General features: G+C 41.9%; 2 protein-coding genes across 14 annotated transcripts in view; both read right to left on the bottom strand.

Moving 5' to 3' along the window:
- ZNF585A (zinc finger protein 585A) overlaps positions 1–1,210 on the bottom strand; it is a 67,298-nt gene extending 66,088 nt beyond the window's left edge. For 5 of the 6 annotated variants that reach the window (XR_010131963.1, XR_010131962.1, XR_010131961.1 and 2 more), the window contains exon 1: positions 963–1,210. The gene's annotated coding sequence lies outside the window, so the exon portion shown is untranslated. The other variant, XM_031003982.3, reaches the window with a different exon arrangement.
- Positions 1,211–9,228: 8,018 nt separating this feature from the next.
- Positions 9,229–20,681, bottom strand: part of ZNF585B (zinc finger protein 585B) — a 68,602-nt gene continuing 57,149 nt past the window's right edge. For 7 of the 8 annotated variants that reach the window (XM_063701282.1, XM_055369158.2, XM_019015320.4 and 4 more), the window contains 2 exons: positions 16,524–16,650; positions 9,229–14,795 (listed from right to left, as the gene is read on the bottom strand). In XM_063701282.1, coding sequence (XP_063557352.1) covers positions 12,778–14,795; positions 16,524–16,650 — 2,145 coding nt within the window. In that variant the 3' untranslated portion in view covers positions 9,229–12,777. Of the gene's footprint in view, positions 14,796–16,523; positions 16,706–20,681 lie in introns of all 8 variants that reach the window. The other variant, XM_063701284.1, reaches the window with a different exon arrangement.

A 20,681-nucleotide genomic window follows, 5' to 3' on the forward strand; every position in this document is an offset into this window, starting at 1 on the left:
GGATCACCCGAGGTCAGGAGTTTGAGACCAGCCTGGCCAACATGGTGAATCCCCGTCTCTACTAAAAAATACAAAAAATTAGCTGGGCGTGGTGGTGGGTGCCTGTAATCCCAGCTACTCTGGAGGCTGAGGCAGGAGAATCCGTTGAACCCACTAGGCGGAGGTTGCAGTGAGCTGAGATGGCGTCACTGCACTCCAACTTGGGTGACAGAGCGAGACTCCGTCTCAAAAAAAAAAAAAAAAAATGCACATAATTGTTCCTAATAATTTCACATATATAAAGCAGAAAAAGAAGGAAGGACAAATGGACAAATAACCTTTCCAGAGTGAGTACTTTACCTTCCTCTGTAATTAATTAAGCAGACAAAATAATCTGTGAGGAGACAGATATATTTTTTGAATATATGCTTAATTAATATCTATAACAATACAATTAGAGAACATAGTACACTGTTTCTATGTAATAGATGTGACATTCATGAAAACTGACCACGAACTAGGTCATAAAGCAATTTTTCAATTTGACCATTAAACAGACATTACTTAAAAAAGGAACTTCTAAATAACTCATGGATCAAAGAAAAAAACACTTAGATTTGAACAATTTTTAATACAAAGATTCACCAAAACTTGAGAATTTTTATATTAAAGAAGACTGAAAATTAAAAAGCTGAACTTTCAACTCAGGTTAGAAAGCAAGCTGATTACAGTCCTCACCGATCACCATAGCTGACCCTACAGGCTCTGTCACTGACCACAGACTCCCATCACTGACCCCTAAACCTCAATCACTCATCCCAAAGAGCTCCATCAATGACCCGAGAAATCCGTCACAATCAACAACGGACGCCACAGAACCCCATCACCGAAGCCTGAAACCGCAATCACTAACTCCACAGGCAACCTCGACACCCCCTATTACTGGCTCCACAGAAACCCCAATCGTGATCAACCAAAATCACCTCAAAGATTTATCGGTATTGGAATATGAAAATACTCCTGACACCAGCGGCAAAAAAGCCTTGGAGGACCACTTCCACTTCCGGTCCGACTTCTAGCACCTCCCCTTTGTAGGCTGTTGATATGGCGCATGCTCTGAATAAACTTGGAAGCCAGTTTCAGTGAACAGTCAACAAGGCGCAGACACAGCGCACAGCTTCCGTAACGTGGTGCTGTCCGGCAGAGAATATGGCCGCGCCCTTATGGTGTTTATTCGTGTGGGCCGCCATCTTGAAAGCATATCCGTTCCGTAGAGCAGAGGAATTGGCCGCTTGGCAGGGTTTCCTAGAGCGAGGCAGGTATAGTTACATAGGATGCTGGAGTGTGACCCTTGTCTGACTAGGCTTCTATTTTGGAGGAGAAAGTTACTGGAAATGTGGGTCTGGCGCTGTATGTTATATTTAGAAAAGCTAAGTTACCCTTCTAATACAGGACATTGAGGATAATAATTACCTGCTGGAAGAAACCACCAGGGAATAGAGGAGCCAGCGAAAAATCACCAAGTGAAGGGGATCCTGGGAGAAACCACAGGCAGATGATAGGAGGAATCAGGATAGTACAGTCCATTTTTTAGAGACGCCATTCAGGGAAAAGGTGGAAAGGTCACTAGGGGAGTCATCTCTTGAGTGAAACCACCCTGAAAGTCTGAGAGACATCTGAATGAGTAGTAGGCTGCAGGAAGGGTGGTACAACTTTTAATGGGAGAAACCACCTTGGGAAATAGGGTAGAAGTCCAATAGTACTAATACAATCCTCTCCTGGGAGATACCACCAGAGGAGGGAGGAGAAGTCCGGGCGTCCCCTTCTGAAGGGCTGGGTCCCGTGGGAAGGTGAATAGAGATTTGAATCACCCATTACCCTCCACACTAAATACCTCAAGTGCAACTATAGTAGGCAGCAATAATAACAACCCGTTGTGCACATGTACCCTAAAACTTAAAGTACAATAATAATAAAATTAAAAAAAAATAACAACACAAATAGTCTTTAGTATGGCCAACGTGTGACTAAAAGCACCTAAAGAAGAGTGTTTTTATTTACCTTGAAGTTAAAATATAATTAATAACAATCGCCTTACCATGTCAATGAAGCTTTAAGTGCAGGCTCTGACCCTTAGCTTCTCCTCTGTGGAAATTCTGAAGCCGCTTAACACCTCCTTACTCCCCTTTTTGGAGGGTGTGGATGAGGAGTTGTAAATATACAATTCCTTTTACTTGGTGAACTCCTAAACATTATTCACAGCTCAGCTTCTGACAGGAGGTTCTACCTGACAGTGGTGGGAAATTATCTACCCAATGTGTTCAGTTCCAGCAGGTGGGAAACTTGTTTTCAGGGAGTTGAACCTACACTCTGATGTGGGCATGCTGGATGCCTTCAGGCCAGTTATGTCTGTCTCTGGGACTCGGCTTAAAAATATGTTTAGAGAATTAGACTCTGCTGATCTCAGGTTCTCTTTCTTCTCCCAAAGGACGGTCTAAGGAAACATCTGTGGAAGTCTGTTAGTAAACACACATTTCTACCAAGGGGCTAAGAATTACTGTTGATTTTGTCAGTAATGCAGTTCTATTAAAAAGAAGATGACTTAACTTTTAGGGATTCATGTGGAAATATTTATGGGTGGAATAATATTAGCTTTAAAAACTCCACTGAGAAAAAAAAAACTCCACTGAGAAGGGGTATATGGTATTGCAAAAGAAAATGTTGATAAATGTTAAAGCAGGGTGATAAGTAGACAGAATTCATTATAATGTTCTCTTCCATAGTATTTGTGTGAAATTTTCATAGTAAATTTCTAATTTAAAAAGAAAGGAATTAAAAACATTTACAAGGAAACATCAAGAAGACAGCAGGTGTGGTCATAGTGTTAGGGAAGAAGAAACCTAGGAGGAGGCCCAGAGTGACACCATTTTAAGTACAGCTCCATCTTGACACTAGCAAGGCACATTCATTGCAAGTCACAACTCATGGTCCTAATGTGTTTACAGCGAAGGAAGCAGCCCTGTAATGCCTGCAAGGACAAACTCCTAGAACAACAGAAAGTCCAGATGTCCAATACCCATAACAATAAATGCTTTCAAGATCATTATAGTTATACTTTGATGTCAGGGATCATATAGTTATACTAAAATGTCAGGGATAGTTTTCTTTAAATCAATAGAATAATAAATTTTGTCATGATGTCAGGCCACCCACGCATAGGCACAGCTTACTTTAGTCTTTACATAGACAAGACCCCTATATAAGAAAAGCTTAACAGATGTTCCTCTACTTGCTTTCTGAGGACACCCTACTCTGTTGTGGAGTAGCTTTCAATAAACGATCTCTTCTCACTGCACTCTACAACCCACCTGGAATTCTTTCCTGCATGAGATCAAGAAACCTCTCTTGGAGTCTGGATTGAGACCCTTTTATTTCCATAACAATAGTATTATACAAACACAGGCATACCTCAGCGATATTTAGGGTTTGGTTCTAGACCACTACAATAAAGTGAGTCACACAATTTGTTTGGTTTCCTGGTGCGACATACACTGGGGCCTGTTGGGGTGGGGTGGGGGGAGGGAGAGCATTAGGAAAAATAGCTAATGCATACTGGGCTTAACACCTAGGTGATGGGTTGACAGGTGCAGCAAACCACCACGGCACACGTTTACCTATGTAACAAACCTGCACATCCTGCACATGTACCCCAGAACTTCAAATAAAAATTAAAGGCTGGGTGCCGGTGGCTCACGCCTCTAATCCCAGCACTTGGGGAGGCCAAGGCAGGCGGATCACGAGGTCAAGAGATCGAGACCATCCTGGCCAACATTGTGAAACTCTGTCTCTATTAAAAATACAAAAATTAGCTGGGTGTGGTGGTGCACACCTGTAGTTCCAGCTACTCGGGAGTCTGAGGCAGGAGAATCACTTGAACCCGGGAGGCAGAGGTTGCAGTGAGTTGAGATCACGCCACTGCACTCCAGCCTGGGCAACAGTGCAAGACTCTGTCTCAAAAAAATAAAATTAAAATTAAAAAAGTCTATTTTGAAAAAAATAGAGAAAGAAAACAACATGAGAAAAAAAAGGAACACACTACTGAGAGAAAGATTTAAAACTCAGGAGAATTCTAAGGATATTTTGAGAAATCCATTTGAAAATGTAATAAAATAGGAAGTTTCCTAGGAAAACACAGATGAAAACTGCCATGTAAGGAAGAAAATTTGGATAGGCCAAAAACAATAAAAGAAATTGAATTGGTAGCATATGCAAAAACCAATCCTATGTGTATTAATGATTCAAATGTTAAAAACATAGCTTTAAGACTTTTAGTAAAACTATTAGTGAATGTGTTTTAGACTTTGTGGCAATGGAAAGATCTCTTAAACAGAACACCAAAAAAGTATTATATATAAAAGGTTGATAAAACTGACTATATTAAAATAATAATTTTTGCTCATCAAGTGATAGTAAAGAGAATGAAAAGGCAAGGTATAAACTGGTGCAGATACACATAGAACACAGGCTACCCGAGATAGCAGGAATATGCTTTTTAAAAAACCCTCCAGATCGGCTGGGCGCAATCTCGGCTCACTGTAACCTCTGCCTCCCGGGTTCAAGCGAGTCTTCTGCCTCAGCTGGGATCACAGGCGCCTGCCTGATTTTTGTATTTTTAGTAGAGACAGGGTTTCACCATGTTAGCCAGGCTGGTCTTGAACTCCTGACCTCAGGTGATCCACCTGCCTTGGCCTCCCAAAGTGCTGGGATTACAGGCATGAGCCACTGCGCCTGGCCGGGTGCTACATCATTTAAGCCTCACATAGACCTTACAATGTGCAGACTATTCCCCTCTGGCTTACAAGACTGTCATCATTCCTAATAGTGGTATCAATTGCAATGACAATAGTAATAAATGCAAGTAACCACAATGTCCATGTGGTAGCCAGCCTCCAAGATTGTTCTCAATCAATCTTACCTCCTTGATATTCAAACTTCTATGTAGTCTCCTTTCACAAACAAAAGTGACCACTGTAACCAATACAGCCACCATGTGGTGAAGACACTCAAGTATTCTTGCGGTGGGTTCCTTGTGGTGAGAAATTGAGGCCTTTCACCTTCTGCTCATAGTCATGTGAGCGAGCTTGGAATCGGATCGAATTAGCTTCAGTCAGCCTTCAGATGACTGCATTTCTGCCATGTCAACATCCTGATTGCAACCTCATGAGAGCTCCTGAGCCAGAACCACCCAACTAACCTGCTTTTAGATTTTCAGTCCTCGGAGACTATGCAAGAGAATAAGTGTTTATAGTCACTTTAAGTCACTAACATTTGGGTAATTTAGTGTAATTTTCTGTGATATTATTATGGTGTTAATTTAATATTTATTATAATAGTGGATATTGCTATTAAAACAAACTGGGGCTGGGCACGGTGGCTCACACCTATACTCCCAGCACTTTGGCAAACCAAGGCAAGAGGATCACTTGAGGTCAGAAGTTTAAGACCAGCCTGGGCAACATAATGGGACTCCATCTCTACAAACAAACAAACAAACAAACAAACAAACAAAAATTAGCCAGGCACGGAGGCACTTGCATGAAGTCCTAGCTACTCAGGAGGCTGAGGCAGGAGGATCATTTGAGCCCAGGAGTTTGAGGTCGCAGTGAGCCATGATGGCACCACTGCACTCCAGCCTGGGCAACAGAGCCAGACCCTGTTTCAAAAAAAAAAAAAAACACTCAGACTGAGGGATTTATAAACAAGAGACATTTATTGCTTATAGTTGTGGTGGCTGAGAGGTCCAAGATTAAGATGCCAGAACATTCAGTGTCTGGTGAGCACTCCCTGCTTCATAGATTGTGCCATCTTGCTATGTCCTCATACAGTGGAAAGGGCAAACAAGCTCCCTTAGACGACTTTTATAAGGTACTGATCCAACTCATGTGAGCAAAGTCCTCATGACCTAATTATCTGCCAAAGGCCCCACCTCTTAATATTATCCCACTGGGGATTAGGCTTTAATATGAACTTCAAAGGGACACAGACATTTAGACCATAGCAATAGACAACACTGCATTATAAATGGGCCCATTTTTCAGAGTAATAGAACACACCGGGTTCTCAGGATTGGCATTTATTATAGTCACAAACTTTATATAAATGCTTGTATTAATGTGGTGTTTACATTATCCTATTTCACAGATGGAAACAGAAAATACCAGCTTTTTAAAAATAGCAATATCTATTATTATAATAAATATTGAAATAACACCATAATAATATCACTAAGGAAGTAATCTAATTGTGTTGATTTTGCAGAGGGAGAAAAACATTACCTCTAGAGCTGAGGCTATTGTGCTCATGCAAACTCCAATCTGAAGGTGGTAGAAACTAGAAGGGACAGGATTTCTTAGCATCAGAGTTCATATATTATTCATGGTATCTTAATAATTAAAGGCATGTAACAAATAGTGACAAAGATTGTGATATTAGTTATAAATTATGATAATTATACTTAAAACCAATAATAGAATCAACATAAGGTAGAATTAAGTATTGTAGTGAATAAGTGGTATGATATGGGGAGTGGGGAGTAGAGCAGGATAGGGTGGCGTAGGATATAACATAGATAAGAGTCACATGGGCACAGTAGCCTCACTGAAGCTGAGGGTGGAGGGCTCAATTCATTCTGACATTAGGGCAAGTGTGCATGACAACCATGGCTTTAACCTGACTTTGGTCACGGGGTCATCATCTGCCACACTGCATCACGTTCATTTTCCAATGAAGTGCCTGAGACCCAGAACCCTCGGCCCTGCCACATTCCTCTTGTTCCCTAGGTTCCATATTTGCTGGTGGCTGCTCCAGTGAATGGGGTGGAGCATATGGCACTGATGATGGGGTACGGGATTGAAAGTACTAGGGTGGATGCCAATGGTAATAGACCTCTGCCACTGGGTCCCTTACGACTGTCCTCCACCGACATGGTATGCCACTGTGACCAAGAGGAGGCTGAGTTGGGAGACCTTGTGGAATGCCAGGGAAGGATGTAGGTAGGATACTTGGGAGGAGGGTAGCAGGGTGGTTGGCCACCACCCACACATGGAATTAGGGCTGGGATATGCTGAAGCATGGGGTGGGGCATTAGATTTTGAATTAGAGGACCTGAAACCAACCCTACCACCTCCCACGCATTTAGCCAATGTGTGTGGGGCATTTGGTCAATGTCAATACTATTGTTATTATTCATTCATTCGTTCGTTCGTTTGTTCATTCATTAACACATTTAACAAGCTTGTACTGAGTGTCTGCTTTGTGCTGGCACCATGTTGGGTGCCTTGGACACAGCAGAAACAAGACAGACCAAGTCCAGGTCTCATGAGGTCTAGTGGAAAGGTTGGATGAAAAACCAAAAAAAAGAAATATTTAATATCAAATCAGATGGTGATGCCTGCAACACAAATATATACAACATAATACAGCAGAAAGTGACCCCAATGGACGTGTTACTTCAGATACAAATGGTGGGGTGGATGCTTTTCAAAGATGGGGGAAGAAAGCAAGATGCATGGGCACTGGGGAAGCAGTGTATGCCCAGAGAACACAGTTGGTGCAAAAGCCCAAAGCTGGAGAAAGCTTCCTTGATGCTAAATCAGCCAGAATTGGGATTCTTGACAAACAATAAAAATATTGACCACCTCCAACTGCAGGCTGTCTGAACCCCATGACCTGTTATTACAGTTATAACTTTATACTATAAACATTAAATGTGATTATGTAAAAGTAGAAATAACTAAAATGTTACATGAAAGTTTGATATATAAAATATAAAAATTATATAATCATACAATACTATATATTATATAAAATGGAAACTATTTTGTAGTAGGTATAATATTATAATGTGCTATAACATACTGTCAACACAATATACAGTGTATGATATGCACACATAAAATTAAAATACATAAATCTATATTTATAATCTAGTATCTAATAATTTTTCAAATGTCATTTAAATTATCACATAGTAAAATAAAACAGTACTTCTGAGATTCATCCATGTTGCAGCCAGTGTCAATAAATCACTTCTTTTCATGTTGGGGTAGTATTCTATTGCATAGATGTTTAATTAGTCACCCACTGTTACATTTGGGTTGTTTCCTAATTTTGGCAATTATACAGTTGCTGTGAAATTTGAGTACACGTGTTTTTATATAAACAATTTTTCATTTATCTAGGGCAAATACCTAGGAGAGGGATTGGTGGGTCATATGATAAGTGTATGTTTAACAGTATAAGAAGCTGCCAAGGCTGGGCATGGTGGCTTATGCCCGTAATCCCAGCATTTTGGGAGGCTGAGGCGGGCAGATCACCTGAGACCAGGAGTTCGAGACCACCCTGACCAACATGGAGAGACCCCTAACTAAACCTCTACTAAAAAAATATAAAATTAGCCAGGCGTGGTGGTGCATGCCTGTAATCCCAGCTACTTGGGTGGCTGATGCAGGAGAAATGCTTGAACCTGGGAGGTGGAGGTTGTGGGGAGCTGAGATCGCGCCATTGCACTTCAGCCTGAGCAATAAGAGCAAAACTTCATCTCAAAAAAAAAAAAAAAAAAAGCTGCCAAACTTTTTGCCCAAAGTGAATGTAACATTTTACATTTCTACCAACAATGCATGAAAGTTTCCATTGCTCTGCATTGTTGCCAACTCTCAGCATTATGTCTTTATTTTTAGGCATGCTAAAAGGTGTGTACAGGTATCTCATTGTGGTTTTCATTTTCATTTTCTTGAAAATTAAAGATGTCGAGCATCTTTTCATCACCTTATTTTCCATTTTTATCTCATATAACAATATGGATAGATCTCAAATACATCACATTAAATGAAACAAGTCAGACTCAAAAAGAGAGATACATACACATATATACACAGACAGAGACACACACAGGATGTCTCCATTTATACAACATGTGGAAAAGGCAAAATTATACAGACAGAAAATGGGCTTGTGATCATCAAGGCCTGGGGGTGGGGAAAGGGATGGACTAAAAAGTAATAGGAGGAAATGTAGGGAAGTGAGGGAACTGTTCTCTGTCTTGACTGTGGTATTGACTGCATGATGTAATTGTCAAAACTTTGAGAATTCTACACTAAAAAGGGTGAATATTACTGTGTGTAAATTATACCTCAATAAATACGACCTTAAAATATTACAGTCATGTTCACACAAAAACCTGCACACAGGTGTTTATAGCATCTTTATTCATAATCAACAAAACTTGGAAGCAATTAAGGTGTCCTTCAGTAGGTGAATGGATAAATAAGTGATGGTACTTCCAGACAATAGCATATTATTCAATGCGAAAAAAAAAAAGAGCTAGCAAGCTACGAAAAGACATGGAAGAAACTTAAATCCACATTACTAAGTGAAACAAATCAATCTGAAAAGGCTGCATACTTTATGGTTCAGAGGCAAAATTATGGAGACAAAAGAAAATAGCCAGGAGTTTAGAGGAGTAGGCGAAACACAGAGGATTATTGGGACAGTGAAACTGCTCTTTATCCTTCTGTAATAATGCATACATGTCATTATTCATTTGTCTCAACCCACAGAATGCACATCAAGACTGAACCCTAATTAAACCATGGACTTTAGCCGATAGTGTCAATGTAGTTTCATCAACTGTAACAAATGTACCACTCTGAAGGGGGATGTTGATGATGGGGGAGGCTGTGTATATGTGAGGGTAGGGGATATATGGGAAATCTCTGTACCTTCTGCCCCATTTTGCTGTGAACCTAAAATTTCTCTAAAAACTAGTCTTTTATATAAATGGGCATACATATACATATATATGTCGGCACTAAAATATCACGTTACAATAAATATAAAGGAGAAATTATTGAAAGTCATGTACAGTGAAATGTGTTTTCCTCCATATTTCCTGGAATTCATGAGGAGTGATACACTTAGGAGTAAGGTAAAATGGGAATAATGAAGGGGACCAGACCTTGTTCTAGGGTATGTTAGGAAGGAAGAGGTGATCTCCAGGCACCCTCCTGAGGGTCAGCCGACATTGTCCTAAGTTGGGGATAATGTTGTATCACAAAATATCCAAAACTGAAGGAAGAATAGTGAAGCTTCAGATACAGTGCTGGATGAGGTGAAGGGAGGTAATGGGTGAGCAGACATTGGTCTAAGATGTTGAGCAGCATGTGATGGGCCATCAGATACTGTGAAGAAGTGAGGAAGCAGAGCTAATGATGGCTCAGTAGACATTGATCTAAGGTGAGGTAATGGGATGTGTCACCAAGCACTGCCCAACTAGGGCTTGGGAATTAAAGGGGCATTGTGGCCCTGCTTCTTTGACTATGTTCTATCCTTTGGGCCCCATCTTCACCTCCCCGTACTGCCCTTCTTAAAGGTGAAACCATCTTTGCAGAGCCCAAATATTTCCCACTCCCAGAACTGCCAATAGACTGGCCCCAGACGCCACCCAGCAACTGTGCATCTAATCAGATCATCTGTCAGCATCTGTAAGGCCACTGCTGCCTATCTAGGGCAAGATACCTAATATCCAATGAAGATCCACCCATGTCTGCTCTAGTTCCCTGCTATTGGCTTCAGGCACTCCTCTCGGGGCAGGATGAGCAGGTGTGTGGATTGGGTTCTGGAGTAAATGGGGCTCTGTCGAGTTGCAACTGAGACAGGGCAGCGCTGTGCATGCTGAGGAAAAATGAGCAGGGAGTCTTTTGCAACCATGTTGGAGCTGTGGGATTCTGGAATCATGGCAGGGAATCCTGGAAGCAAGCATCCACATGGGATTTCCTATACCTGTTTTCCTTCTTTAGCATCAGACCAAAAGGTTCACAATGACTTTTTAGCTTTAGGGTTGAGAAGGGATACAGCCCAGGTACAGACTAGAGGTGAAAAAGCCTGGTGTGTTTTAGGCAAGTTGGTTCTCTCAATTAGTGCTTCTTATGCTGCAACACAGAAAAAAATCAGACAGAAGTCACGCAACAAGCATGGGTCAACTCTCCACAGGTGCATTTATGGAATGCCTGCTGTATGGCAGTCATGGGTCTAGACTCATAGTGGTGAACAAAAGGGAAATATTTTCTAGTGTAGAAGCCACAGAGAAATGAGGAAAATATACCAGGCAGCATGGTGGAAAGTGCTAGGGAGAAGAATAAAGGAGGAAGGGTAAGGGGCTGGAATTTTAAACCAGGCAGGCAGGGAAGGACTGTGTGGAGGTGTCCTGGAAAAAAAGACATGACGGACAAGCCACAGATAAAATAAAGAATTGTGCTCTTTGCAACGGGCACTGCAAATACAAAGGCCCTGAGTCAGGAACTGAACTGATGTTTGAGGCACATGGCAGGGAAGGTCCTTGTGGGGTGCGTGGGATGAACATGGACACAAGTAGACAGTGAACATATGGTGGGGTTGGTTTTCATATGAGTTATCAATTTCATATGATTTATGATTTATCTCATATCTCATATAATGTAAGATAATGATTTCATGAGTTATCAACTTATGAAAGTCAGATCATTAAGGAAAGCAAAATGCTGGGCTTCAACTCAGTGACAAGTAAATTGAAAAAAAAAAAGAGGCAGGCAACTGAGTGAGAAGAATTGTAATAGCAGAAGGAAGAATTTAAGTTCTCCCAGATGACCTGAAAATCCTAACCTCAGAGGTTTTCTTGAGGGTGGTGGGAGTGTACAAAACACTGTGCTGGGCCGAGCGCAGTGGCTCACGTCTGTAATCCCAGGACTTTGGGAGGCCGAGGCGGGCGGATCATGAGGTCAGCAGTTCGAGACCAGCCTGGCCAGCATGGTGAAACCCCCGTTTCTACTAAAAATACAAAAATTAGCTGGGCGTGGTGGCACACGCAATCCCAGCTACTCGGGCGGCTGAGGCAGGAGAATTGCTTGAGCTCGGGAGACGGAGGTTGCAGTGAGCCAAGATAGCACCACTGCACTCCAGCTTGCCCGACAGAGCAAGACTCTGTCTCAAAAAAAGAAAGAAAGAAAGAAAGAAAGAAAGAAAGAAAGAAAGAAAGAAAGAAAGAAAGAAAGAAAGAAAGAAAGAAAAAACACTGTGCTGGGTGTCAAACACAATGTGCTGAGAACCTGTGGGGCTCAGAGAGTCCTGGCAGATAATGAAGGGGGCTGCAAGTCTTTTTTTATGACAATGGGGACTCAACATACACTCTGAGGTCTGTGTCTGAATACACAGGGAGTTTGTCTTATTGCAGTATCTCTTGCTTGATAGAAATACTCAGTGGGGAATTGGATATACACAACTGTGTTCGATTCAAAAGAAGAAAACACCCACAATTCTACTAGACAGTGTGTTCTGGAACAAACAACTCACAGAAGGATTCATCACTATCATATATATTATGTTGTCTTACCATTCAAACTGTCGGCACTATACCTAATCCACAGTAAACAGGATTATCATTCCCATAATATGATCTTTCTTATGAAGAATTAGGTAACAGTATTCTATTGTAGTTTTCATGAGAAGGCTTTTCCTATTCACCAAATTGACTCGGTTCCTTGTCAGTATGAATAATGACCCAAGGTTTACTGGGGATGGTGACAATGTAGGAAGGGTCCCTCGCCTCATTCAGTGCCTTCTCAGAGGCCCTCTCCAGAACAGCCATGTGTGACATTCTGATGTGGTCATTTCTATTTACAATAATATACATATTTTTCTGCTGCATGCATGCAACAGTGTACAATCAGACCCAACCCTCAGTGGGGTTTTCTCACACTGTTTCTCTCAAGCGTGGCTGCTCTGATGGACACTGAACACTGATTTCTGAACGAAGCCTTTCCCACAGATGCCACACTTGTAGGGTTTGTCTCCAGTGTGTGTTGTCTGATGTTTATTCAAATTTGACCTGTTGCTAAAGGCCTTCCCACACTCAGCACACACGTAAGGCTTCTCTCCAGTGTGAATTCGTTGATGCACTTGGAGCTGTGATTTTTTAGTGAAAGACTTCCCACAGTCACTGCACTCATACGGTTTCTCTCCAGTATGAATTCTGTGATGTGTAATCAACTCTGACTTCTGTCGAAAGGTCTTCCCACATTCAGAACAAATGTAGGGCTTTTCTCCGGTATGAGTTTTCTGGTGCTTACTGAGATTTGACCTGCCACTAAAGGCCTTCCCGCACTCGGCACACACATAGGGTTTCTCTCCTGTGTGAACTGGCTGATGCACCAGGAGCTGAGACTTGGAGGTAAAGGACTTCCCACAGTCACTGCATTCATAAGGCTTCTCTCCAGTATGAATTCTTTGATGAGTAATAAAGTTTGACTTGCGGATGAAAGCTCTTCCACACTCAGTGCATACATAGGGTTTCTCTCCTGTATGAATTTTCTGATGAACAATGAGTATTGATTTCTGGTTGAAGGCTTTCCCACATTCATGGCATTCATACTGTCTCTCTCCAGTGTGAATTTTCTGATGTATATTAAGATTTGACTTCTGAGTAAAGGCTTTTCCACAAGTATTGCATTCATAAGGCTTCTCCCCAGTATGGATTCTCTGATGTGTAATCAAGTCTGACCTCTGGGTGAAGGCCTTTCCACATTTGGAACATATATAAGATTTCTCTCCTGTATGAGTTTTCTGATGTGTAATGAGATTTGACCGGTTGGTGAATGCCTTCCCACATTTATTGCATACATAGGGCTTTTCTCCTGTGTGAATTCGTTTATGAACATGGAGTTGCGACTTGGAAGTAAACAATTTCCCACAGTGACCACATTTATAAGGTTTCTCTCCAGTATGAATTATTTGATGTGTAACCAAGTGTGCCTTCCGGATGAAGGCCAGTCCACATTTCATACATACATACGATTTTTCTCCTGTATGAATTCTCTGATGCACTGTGAGTGTTGACTTCTGAGTGAAGGCTTTTCCACACTCACTGCATTCATAAGGTTTCTCTCCAGTGTGAATTCTCTGATGAATAATCAACTCTGACCTGTAGGTAAAGGCCTTCCCACACTCAGTACATATGGAAGATTTCTCTCTACTTTGAATCTTCTCATGTGTAATGAGGTTGGAATTATTGCTGAAGACCTTCTCATATTTGGTACATATATAGGGCTTCACTCTTGTGTGAACACGTTGATGTACCTGAAGTTGTGACTTGGAAATGAAGGATTTGCCACAGTTATTGCATTCATATGGTTTTTCTCCACTATGAATTCTTCGGTGTGCAATCAATTGTGTTTTCTGGATGAAGGCCTGTCCGCATTCAATACAGATGTAGGATCTCTCGCCTGTATGGATTTTCTGATGAATCTTGAGTGTGGACTTTTGTGTGAATGCTTTGCCACAGTCAGTGCATTCATGGTGTCTCTCTCCAGTATGAATTTTCTCATGTATACTGAGATCTGAGTTATAAGGGAAACCTTTCCCACATTCACTACATTCATATAGTTTTTCTCCGGTATGAATTCTGTGATGCCTGAAAAGAGACGATACTTGAAAAAAGGATTTTCCACATTCATTGCACTTATAGGGCTTCTCTCTCATATGGGTTTTCTGATGTGTGATGAATTCTGGCTTCTGTACAAAAGCCCTCCCACATTCAATACATACATAGAGTTTTTCTCCTGTAGGAACTTTCAGATGTACCTTGAACTGTGACTTCCAGGTGAAGCTCTTTCCAAATTCAGCACACTCATAGGAGTTTTCCCCAGAATAAATTTTTTGATCTTGAGAGGAAGCTGGTTTATAACCGATGATTTTTCTATGTTGATTATGGTCCCATAATTTCTCTCCTGTTGGAGTACATTCACAGTAAGTATAGAAAGACATTTTACCATATTTAGTACTCTTCTTAACATTCTTTGAAGCATTGTTTCTATTATGAATGTGTAGATCTAAATTATGCTTCAAGCCATTTCCAAATGAGTCACACTGATAGGGTTTTTAGGGGGATGTAAAATGTTTGGGTTCACATGAATTATCCTTCTGATAGCCTTATATTCATAATGCCTATTTGTAGTCAATATTTTCTTGATTAAAGCGACATCACTTAGATACTTATTTTCTTTTCTGATAATATTCTATCTGGTTATCAATCTGTCACCGTTATTCTAGAATGAAATACAATCTCACATCATCTCTATCATCATCTTCCCTTTCATTGTGGAAAGAAGTCTTTTTTTTTCCAGAGATTCCCTGTAATAAGGTTTGAAATCCAAACACTTTTTCAAGGGATAATAAGTCACTTTTTGCTTATAGAGCAGCTAGCAGAGGCTAGAGGGGAAGGTAAAAATGGCTTATCCAGCTTGAACACAGAGAAAAGGGTAAGGGTGGGTAATTTCATGAGAAGGGTGTGACACTACTTAAATGAAACATTCTGGGGAACAATTCAGCAGTTAAAAGAAATAAACTAGATGAACAGATAACACCATGGATAGACATGGAAAAAGGCAAAAAACATGATCTATAGCATAATAAGATTTATATAAACTAATGATCCATGCCCCTAATTCACTTTAAATTTTACAACATGCACGAATTAAAAAATGCTTCCATTATACAAAACAGTGGCTTCTGGTGGGAAGGGAGATGGGTGAGGGGAAAGAGAGAAAAGGGGATATTATCACAAAAATAAAATGAGAATCTTCACCCACATTTTCATGGTCATAGTGTGTCCTAAACTAAAGACAATGATTAAACTCAAACCTCATCAGGTGAAATATAAAAATAAAGCAATGACAAAAACAAACAAGCCCGGGCATGGTGCCTCATACCTGTAGTCCCAGCACTTTGGGAGGCTGAGGCGGGCGGATCACCTCAGGTCGAGAGTTCGAGACCAGCCTGACCAACATGGAGAAACCCCAACTCTACTAAAAATACAATGTTAGCTGGGCGTGGTGGCTCATGCCTGTAATCCCAGCTACGTGGGAGGCTGAGGCAAGAGAATCGCTTGAACCCGGGAGGCGGAGGTTGCAGTGAGCCAAGATCGTGCCATTGCACTCCAGCCTGGGCAACAAGAGTGAAGCTCCGTCTCAAAAATAAATAAATAAAAATAAAAATACAAAAATTAGCCAGGCGTGGTGGCCCGCCCCTGTAATCCCAGCTACTCAGGAGGCTGAGGCAAGAGAATCATTTGAACCTGGGAAGTGGAGGTTGCAGTGAGCCAAGATTGCGCCACTATACTCCAGCCTGGGCGACAGAGTGAGACTCCGTCTCAAACAAACAAACAAACAAACAAACAAAGCCAACCAGGAAGAGAGACCCTAACAGTGTGGAATCGCTCAAGCAACATCAGAAGGAAATGTGAGAAACGGTGATTAATCATGTCATGTCAAACACAGCAGAGAGGTATTCCCCAAGATTAAGTGACAATGATTCCCAAGTCATTAGCTGGATGAAAGGCCTGAAGGACTGGGAAGATAAGAGAAATCTCATGGCCATTCCTATAGCAAAAATAGTTAGAGAGCCTGAAAACACTCTCAGTGAGGCCTCCTTTCAGATACCAAGGTGACTGTGCTTACCTACTGAGAGCAGGTGGCTGTAGGTCTCCAGCATCACATCCCGGTACAGGTTTCTCTGAGAAAGGTCCAGGTGCTGCCATTCCTCTCTGCTGAAATCGATAGCCACATCCCTGAAGGACACTGATCCCTGTAAGGGCACATTCCTGTTCAATGTGCATAGTCAGCTTTGCACGGTGGAGTGACTATATTTGGGATTACAGAACATGGGTTTTGTTGTTTTTAATTTACTTCATTTTTTTTTTGAGACAGAGTCTTGCTCTGTTCCCCAGGCTGGAGTGCAGTGGCGCGATCTTGGCTTACTGCAACCTCCACCTCCCGGGTTCAAGCAATTCTCCTGCATCAGCCTCCTGAGTAGCTGGGATTACAGGTATGTGCCACCATACCCGGCTAAATTTTGTATTTTTAGTAGAGACTGGGTTTCACCATGTTGGCCAGAATGGTCTCTATCTCCTGACCTCGTGATCTTCCCGCCTCGGCTTCCCAAAGTGCTGGGATTACAGGAGTGAGCCACTGCGCCTGGTCAATTTACTTCCTTTTTAAAGAACCTGCCACTCATTTCCCTAATAGCTTATTATGAAAAATTTTAAACATACAGAAAATTAGAAAGAATTGTACAGTAAAAACCTATATATCTACTACTTAGATCTACCACTAACACCTTACCCTACTTGCTTCATCACACATTGATCCATCTTACTTTTTTTTGTGTATTTCAATGTAAATTGTAGTCATCACTACACTTTCTCTTAAGCACCACAAAATGCAAATTATTAACTAGGGTGTAACATTTGTTAACCTGATAAGGTAAAATTTAGTACAATACAATTAAATGCAACAATCTTTATTTTGCCATTTGACCTTGTGACAAATGTATACACCTGAGTGATAAGAAATTTCTAAGAAATAATATTTTACATAGGTCACATATTAAATATCCAGTTTTAGCTGGGGTGCAGTGGCTCACGCCTGTAATCCAAGCAAGAATGTCAGAGGGGGCTGGACACGGTGGCTCATGCTTGTAATCCAAGCACTTTGGGAGGCCAAGGTAGGTAGATCACCTGAGGTTTGGAGTTCGAGACCAGCCTGGCCAACATGGTGAAATGCCGTCTCTATTAAAAATATAAAAAATTAGCCAGGCTGGTGGCATGTGCCTGTAGTCCCAGCTATTTGGGAGGCTGAGGCGGGAGAATCACTTGAACTCGGGAGGTGGAGTTTGCAGTGAGCTGAGATTATGCCACGGCACTCCAGCCTGAGCGACAGAGGGAGACTCTGTTTCAAAAAAAAAAAAATCTAGTTTTACATAATTTGTGGAACACAGAAATCTAACAAAGAATTCCAGCTATCTGTTCTGTTCTACAGTCAGTCAAGCACTCATTTTTCAAAACTGGCCATTGAAATAAGCTGTCTTGGCTGGACCCGGTGGCTCCTGCCTGTAATCCCATCACTTTGGGACGCTGAGATAGGTGGATCACGAGGTCAGACGTTCGAGACCAGTGTGGCCAACATAGTGAAACCCTGTCTCTACTAAAAATGCAAAAAATTAGCCGGGCGTGGCGAGCACCTGTAATCCCAGCTACTCAGGAGGCTTAGGTAAGAGAATCGCTTGAACCTGGGAGGCGGAGGTTGCAGTCAGCCGAGATCATGCCACTGGACTACAGCCCGGGATACAGAGCAAGACTCCGTCTCAAAAAAAAAAAAAAAAAAAGAAAGAAAGAAATAGGCTGCCTTTTAGTCTTCTAGCACATGGATGAACAACCTGCCATACAGTGGCTGATCAATTTAGGACCAGTCATTATGCTACTCCTGAGGACACAGAAATGAATTATTTATGTTACTAGTCTTCACGCAACCTGAAATACATAGAAAATAAATAAGACCAAAGTTTGAAAAAGGGAAGACATTAAGTTCATTAAAGTGTTGAAAAGTAGATCTCTATCTGAGACACCCTGAGGGCTAAAAAGAAGAAAAAGTGCATTCTACATGAGGGAATGATTTTACATTTCATAGAGTGCAAGAATTTAACTTGGAAGATAAGAAGAGTAATACAAAGTATGGGGTAAGGGGGACATTGCCCAGCAAAGACAAGAACAAAAAGATGGAGAGATGGGCTCCAGTGAGCCACGATTGCATCACCGCACTCCAACCTGAGTGACAGAGCGAGACCCTGTCTCAAAAAAAATAAATAAGGCCGGGCGCAGTGGCTCATGCCTGTAATCCCAGCACTTTGGGAGGCCGAGGCAGGTGGATCACCTGAGGTCAGGAGTTCGAGACCAGCCTGGCCAACATGGTGAAACCCCATCTCTACTAAAAATACAAAAAATTAGCCAGGCATGGTAGTGGGTGCCTGTAATACCAGCTACCCAAGGCTGAGGTAGGAGAATCGCTTGAACCTGGGAGGTGGAGGTTGCAGTGACCCAAGATCACGCCACTGCACTCCAGCCTGGGTGACAGAGTGAGACTCCATTTCAAAAATAAATAAACAAATAAATAAATATTAAAATACACAATGAGGGCCGGGCACAGTAGCTCACGCCTATTATCTCAACAATGGGGGAGGCCGAGGTGGGTGGATCACGAGGTCAGGAGTTTAAGACCAGCCTGGCCAACATGTTGAAACCCCCTCTCTACTAACGATACAAAAAATTAGCTGGGCACAGTTGCACATGCCTGGAATCCCGGCTACTTGGGAGATTGAGGCAAGCGAATCGCTTGAAGCCAGGAGGGGCAGAGGTTGCAGTGAGCTGAGATCGCGCCACTGCATTCCAGCCTGGGCGACAGTGCAAGACTCCATCTTAAAAACAAAACAAAACAAAAAAAAACACCACGAGTTTAAAGAACAGCAAATAGGGCTGGACATGGTGGCTCACACCTGTAATCCCAGCACTTTGGGAGGCCGAGGCGGGCGGATCATGAGATCAGAAGATTGAGACCATCCTGGCTAACACGGTGAAACACCATCTCTACTAAAAATACAAAAAATTAGCAGGGTGCAGTGGCGGGCGCCTGTAGTCCCAGCTACTCAGGAGGCTGAGGCAGGAGAACGGCGTGAACCCGGGAGGCAGAGCTTGCAGTGGGCCGAGATTGCACCACTGCACTCCAGCCTGGGTGACAGAGCAGGCCTCTGTCTCAAAAAAAAAAGAGAACTAAGGCCAGGGCAGGGGCTCACGCCTATAGTCACGGTATTTTGGGAGGCCGAAGTGGGTGGATTGCTTGAGCCTAGGAGTTTGAGACCAGCCCAGGCAACACAGTGAGACCCTGTCCCTAAAAAAATACCAAAAAAATTAGCCATGCCTGGTGGCAGGCACCTGTAGTCCCAGCTACTCGGGAGGCTGAGGTGGGAGGATCGACTGAGCCCGGGAGGTCGAAGCTCCAGTGAGCTGTTAATGCACCACTGCACACCAGCCTGGGTGACAGAGGGAGACCCTGTCTCAAAAAAATAAATAAAACTTAAAAAGTAAGAGACTTACAAATCATATTAACCAAATGCACCTTGTGGACTTTGGCCCCTAATTAAAATGAACCAATCTTAAAAAGATATTTACAACAATTTAGAGAAATGCAAGCAATGGGTATTAGATGATAACAAAGAATTACTGTTATTTTGTTGTAGGTGTGATATTGACTTATTTGTTATGCTAAACAAAAGAAAAAAAGAATTCATCTCTTTGAGATACATATCAAAGTATTTTTAGATAAAACATTGTGTTTGAGATTCACTTTAAAATAATCCAGGAGCTGTGTAGGAAGGTGGTTTCAGATGAAATAAGAATGGCAGAATGTTGATGATGACTGAAACTGGGTAAAAGGTACAATAGGTGAACGGGTTGCTTATACTATTCTCTTTACTTTTGTATATATTTAAATTTTTTCGTAATAACATGTTTTTGAAAAATATGATCCTCCAAATAAAAAATTTAATTTGGAATTGCACAGTTAAAGGAATGCCTATTTCCACATGGTGTTGTACATATTTAAAGAAAGTATTGGCTGGGTGCAGTGGCTCACACCTGTAATCCCAGCACTTTGGAAGGCCGAGGCACATGGACCACCTGAGGTGAGGGGTTCAAAACCAGCCTGGCCAACATGGCAAAACCCCATCTCTGCTAAAAATACAAAATTAGCTGGGCATGGTGTCGCATGCCTGTAATCCCAGCTCCT

The sequence above is a fragment of the Gorilla gorilla genome, chromosome 20, assembly GCF_029281585.2.
Source record: "Gorilla gorilla gorilla isolate KB3781 chromosome 20, NHGRI_mGorGor1-v2.1_pri, whole genome shotgun sequence".
Lineage (NCBI taxonomy): Eukaryota > Metazoa > Chordata > Mammalia > Primates > Hominidae > Gorilla > Gorilla gorilla.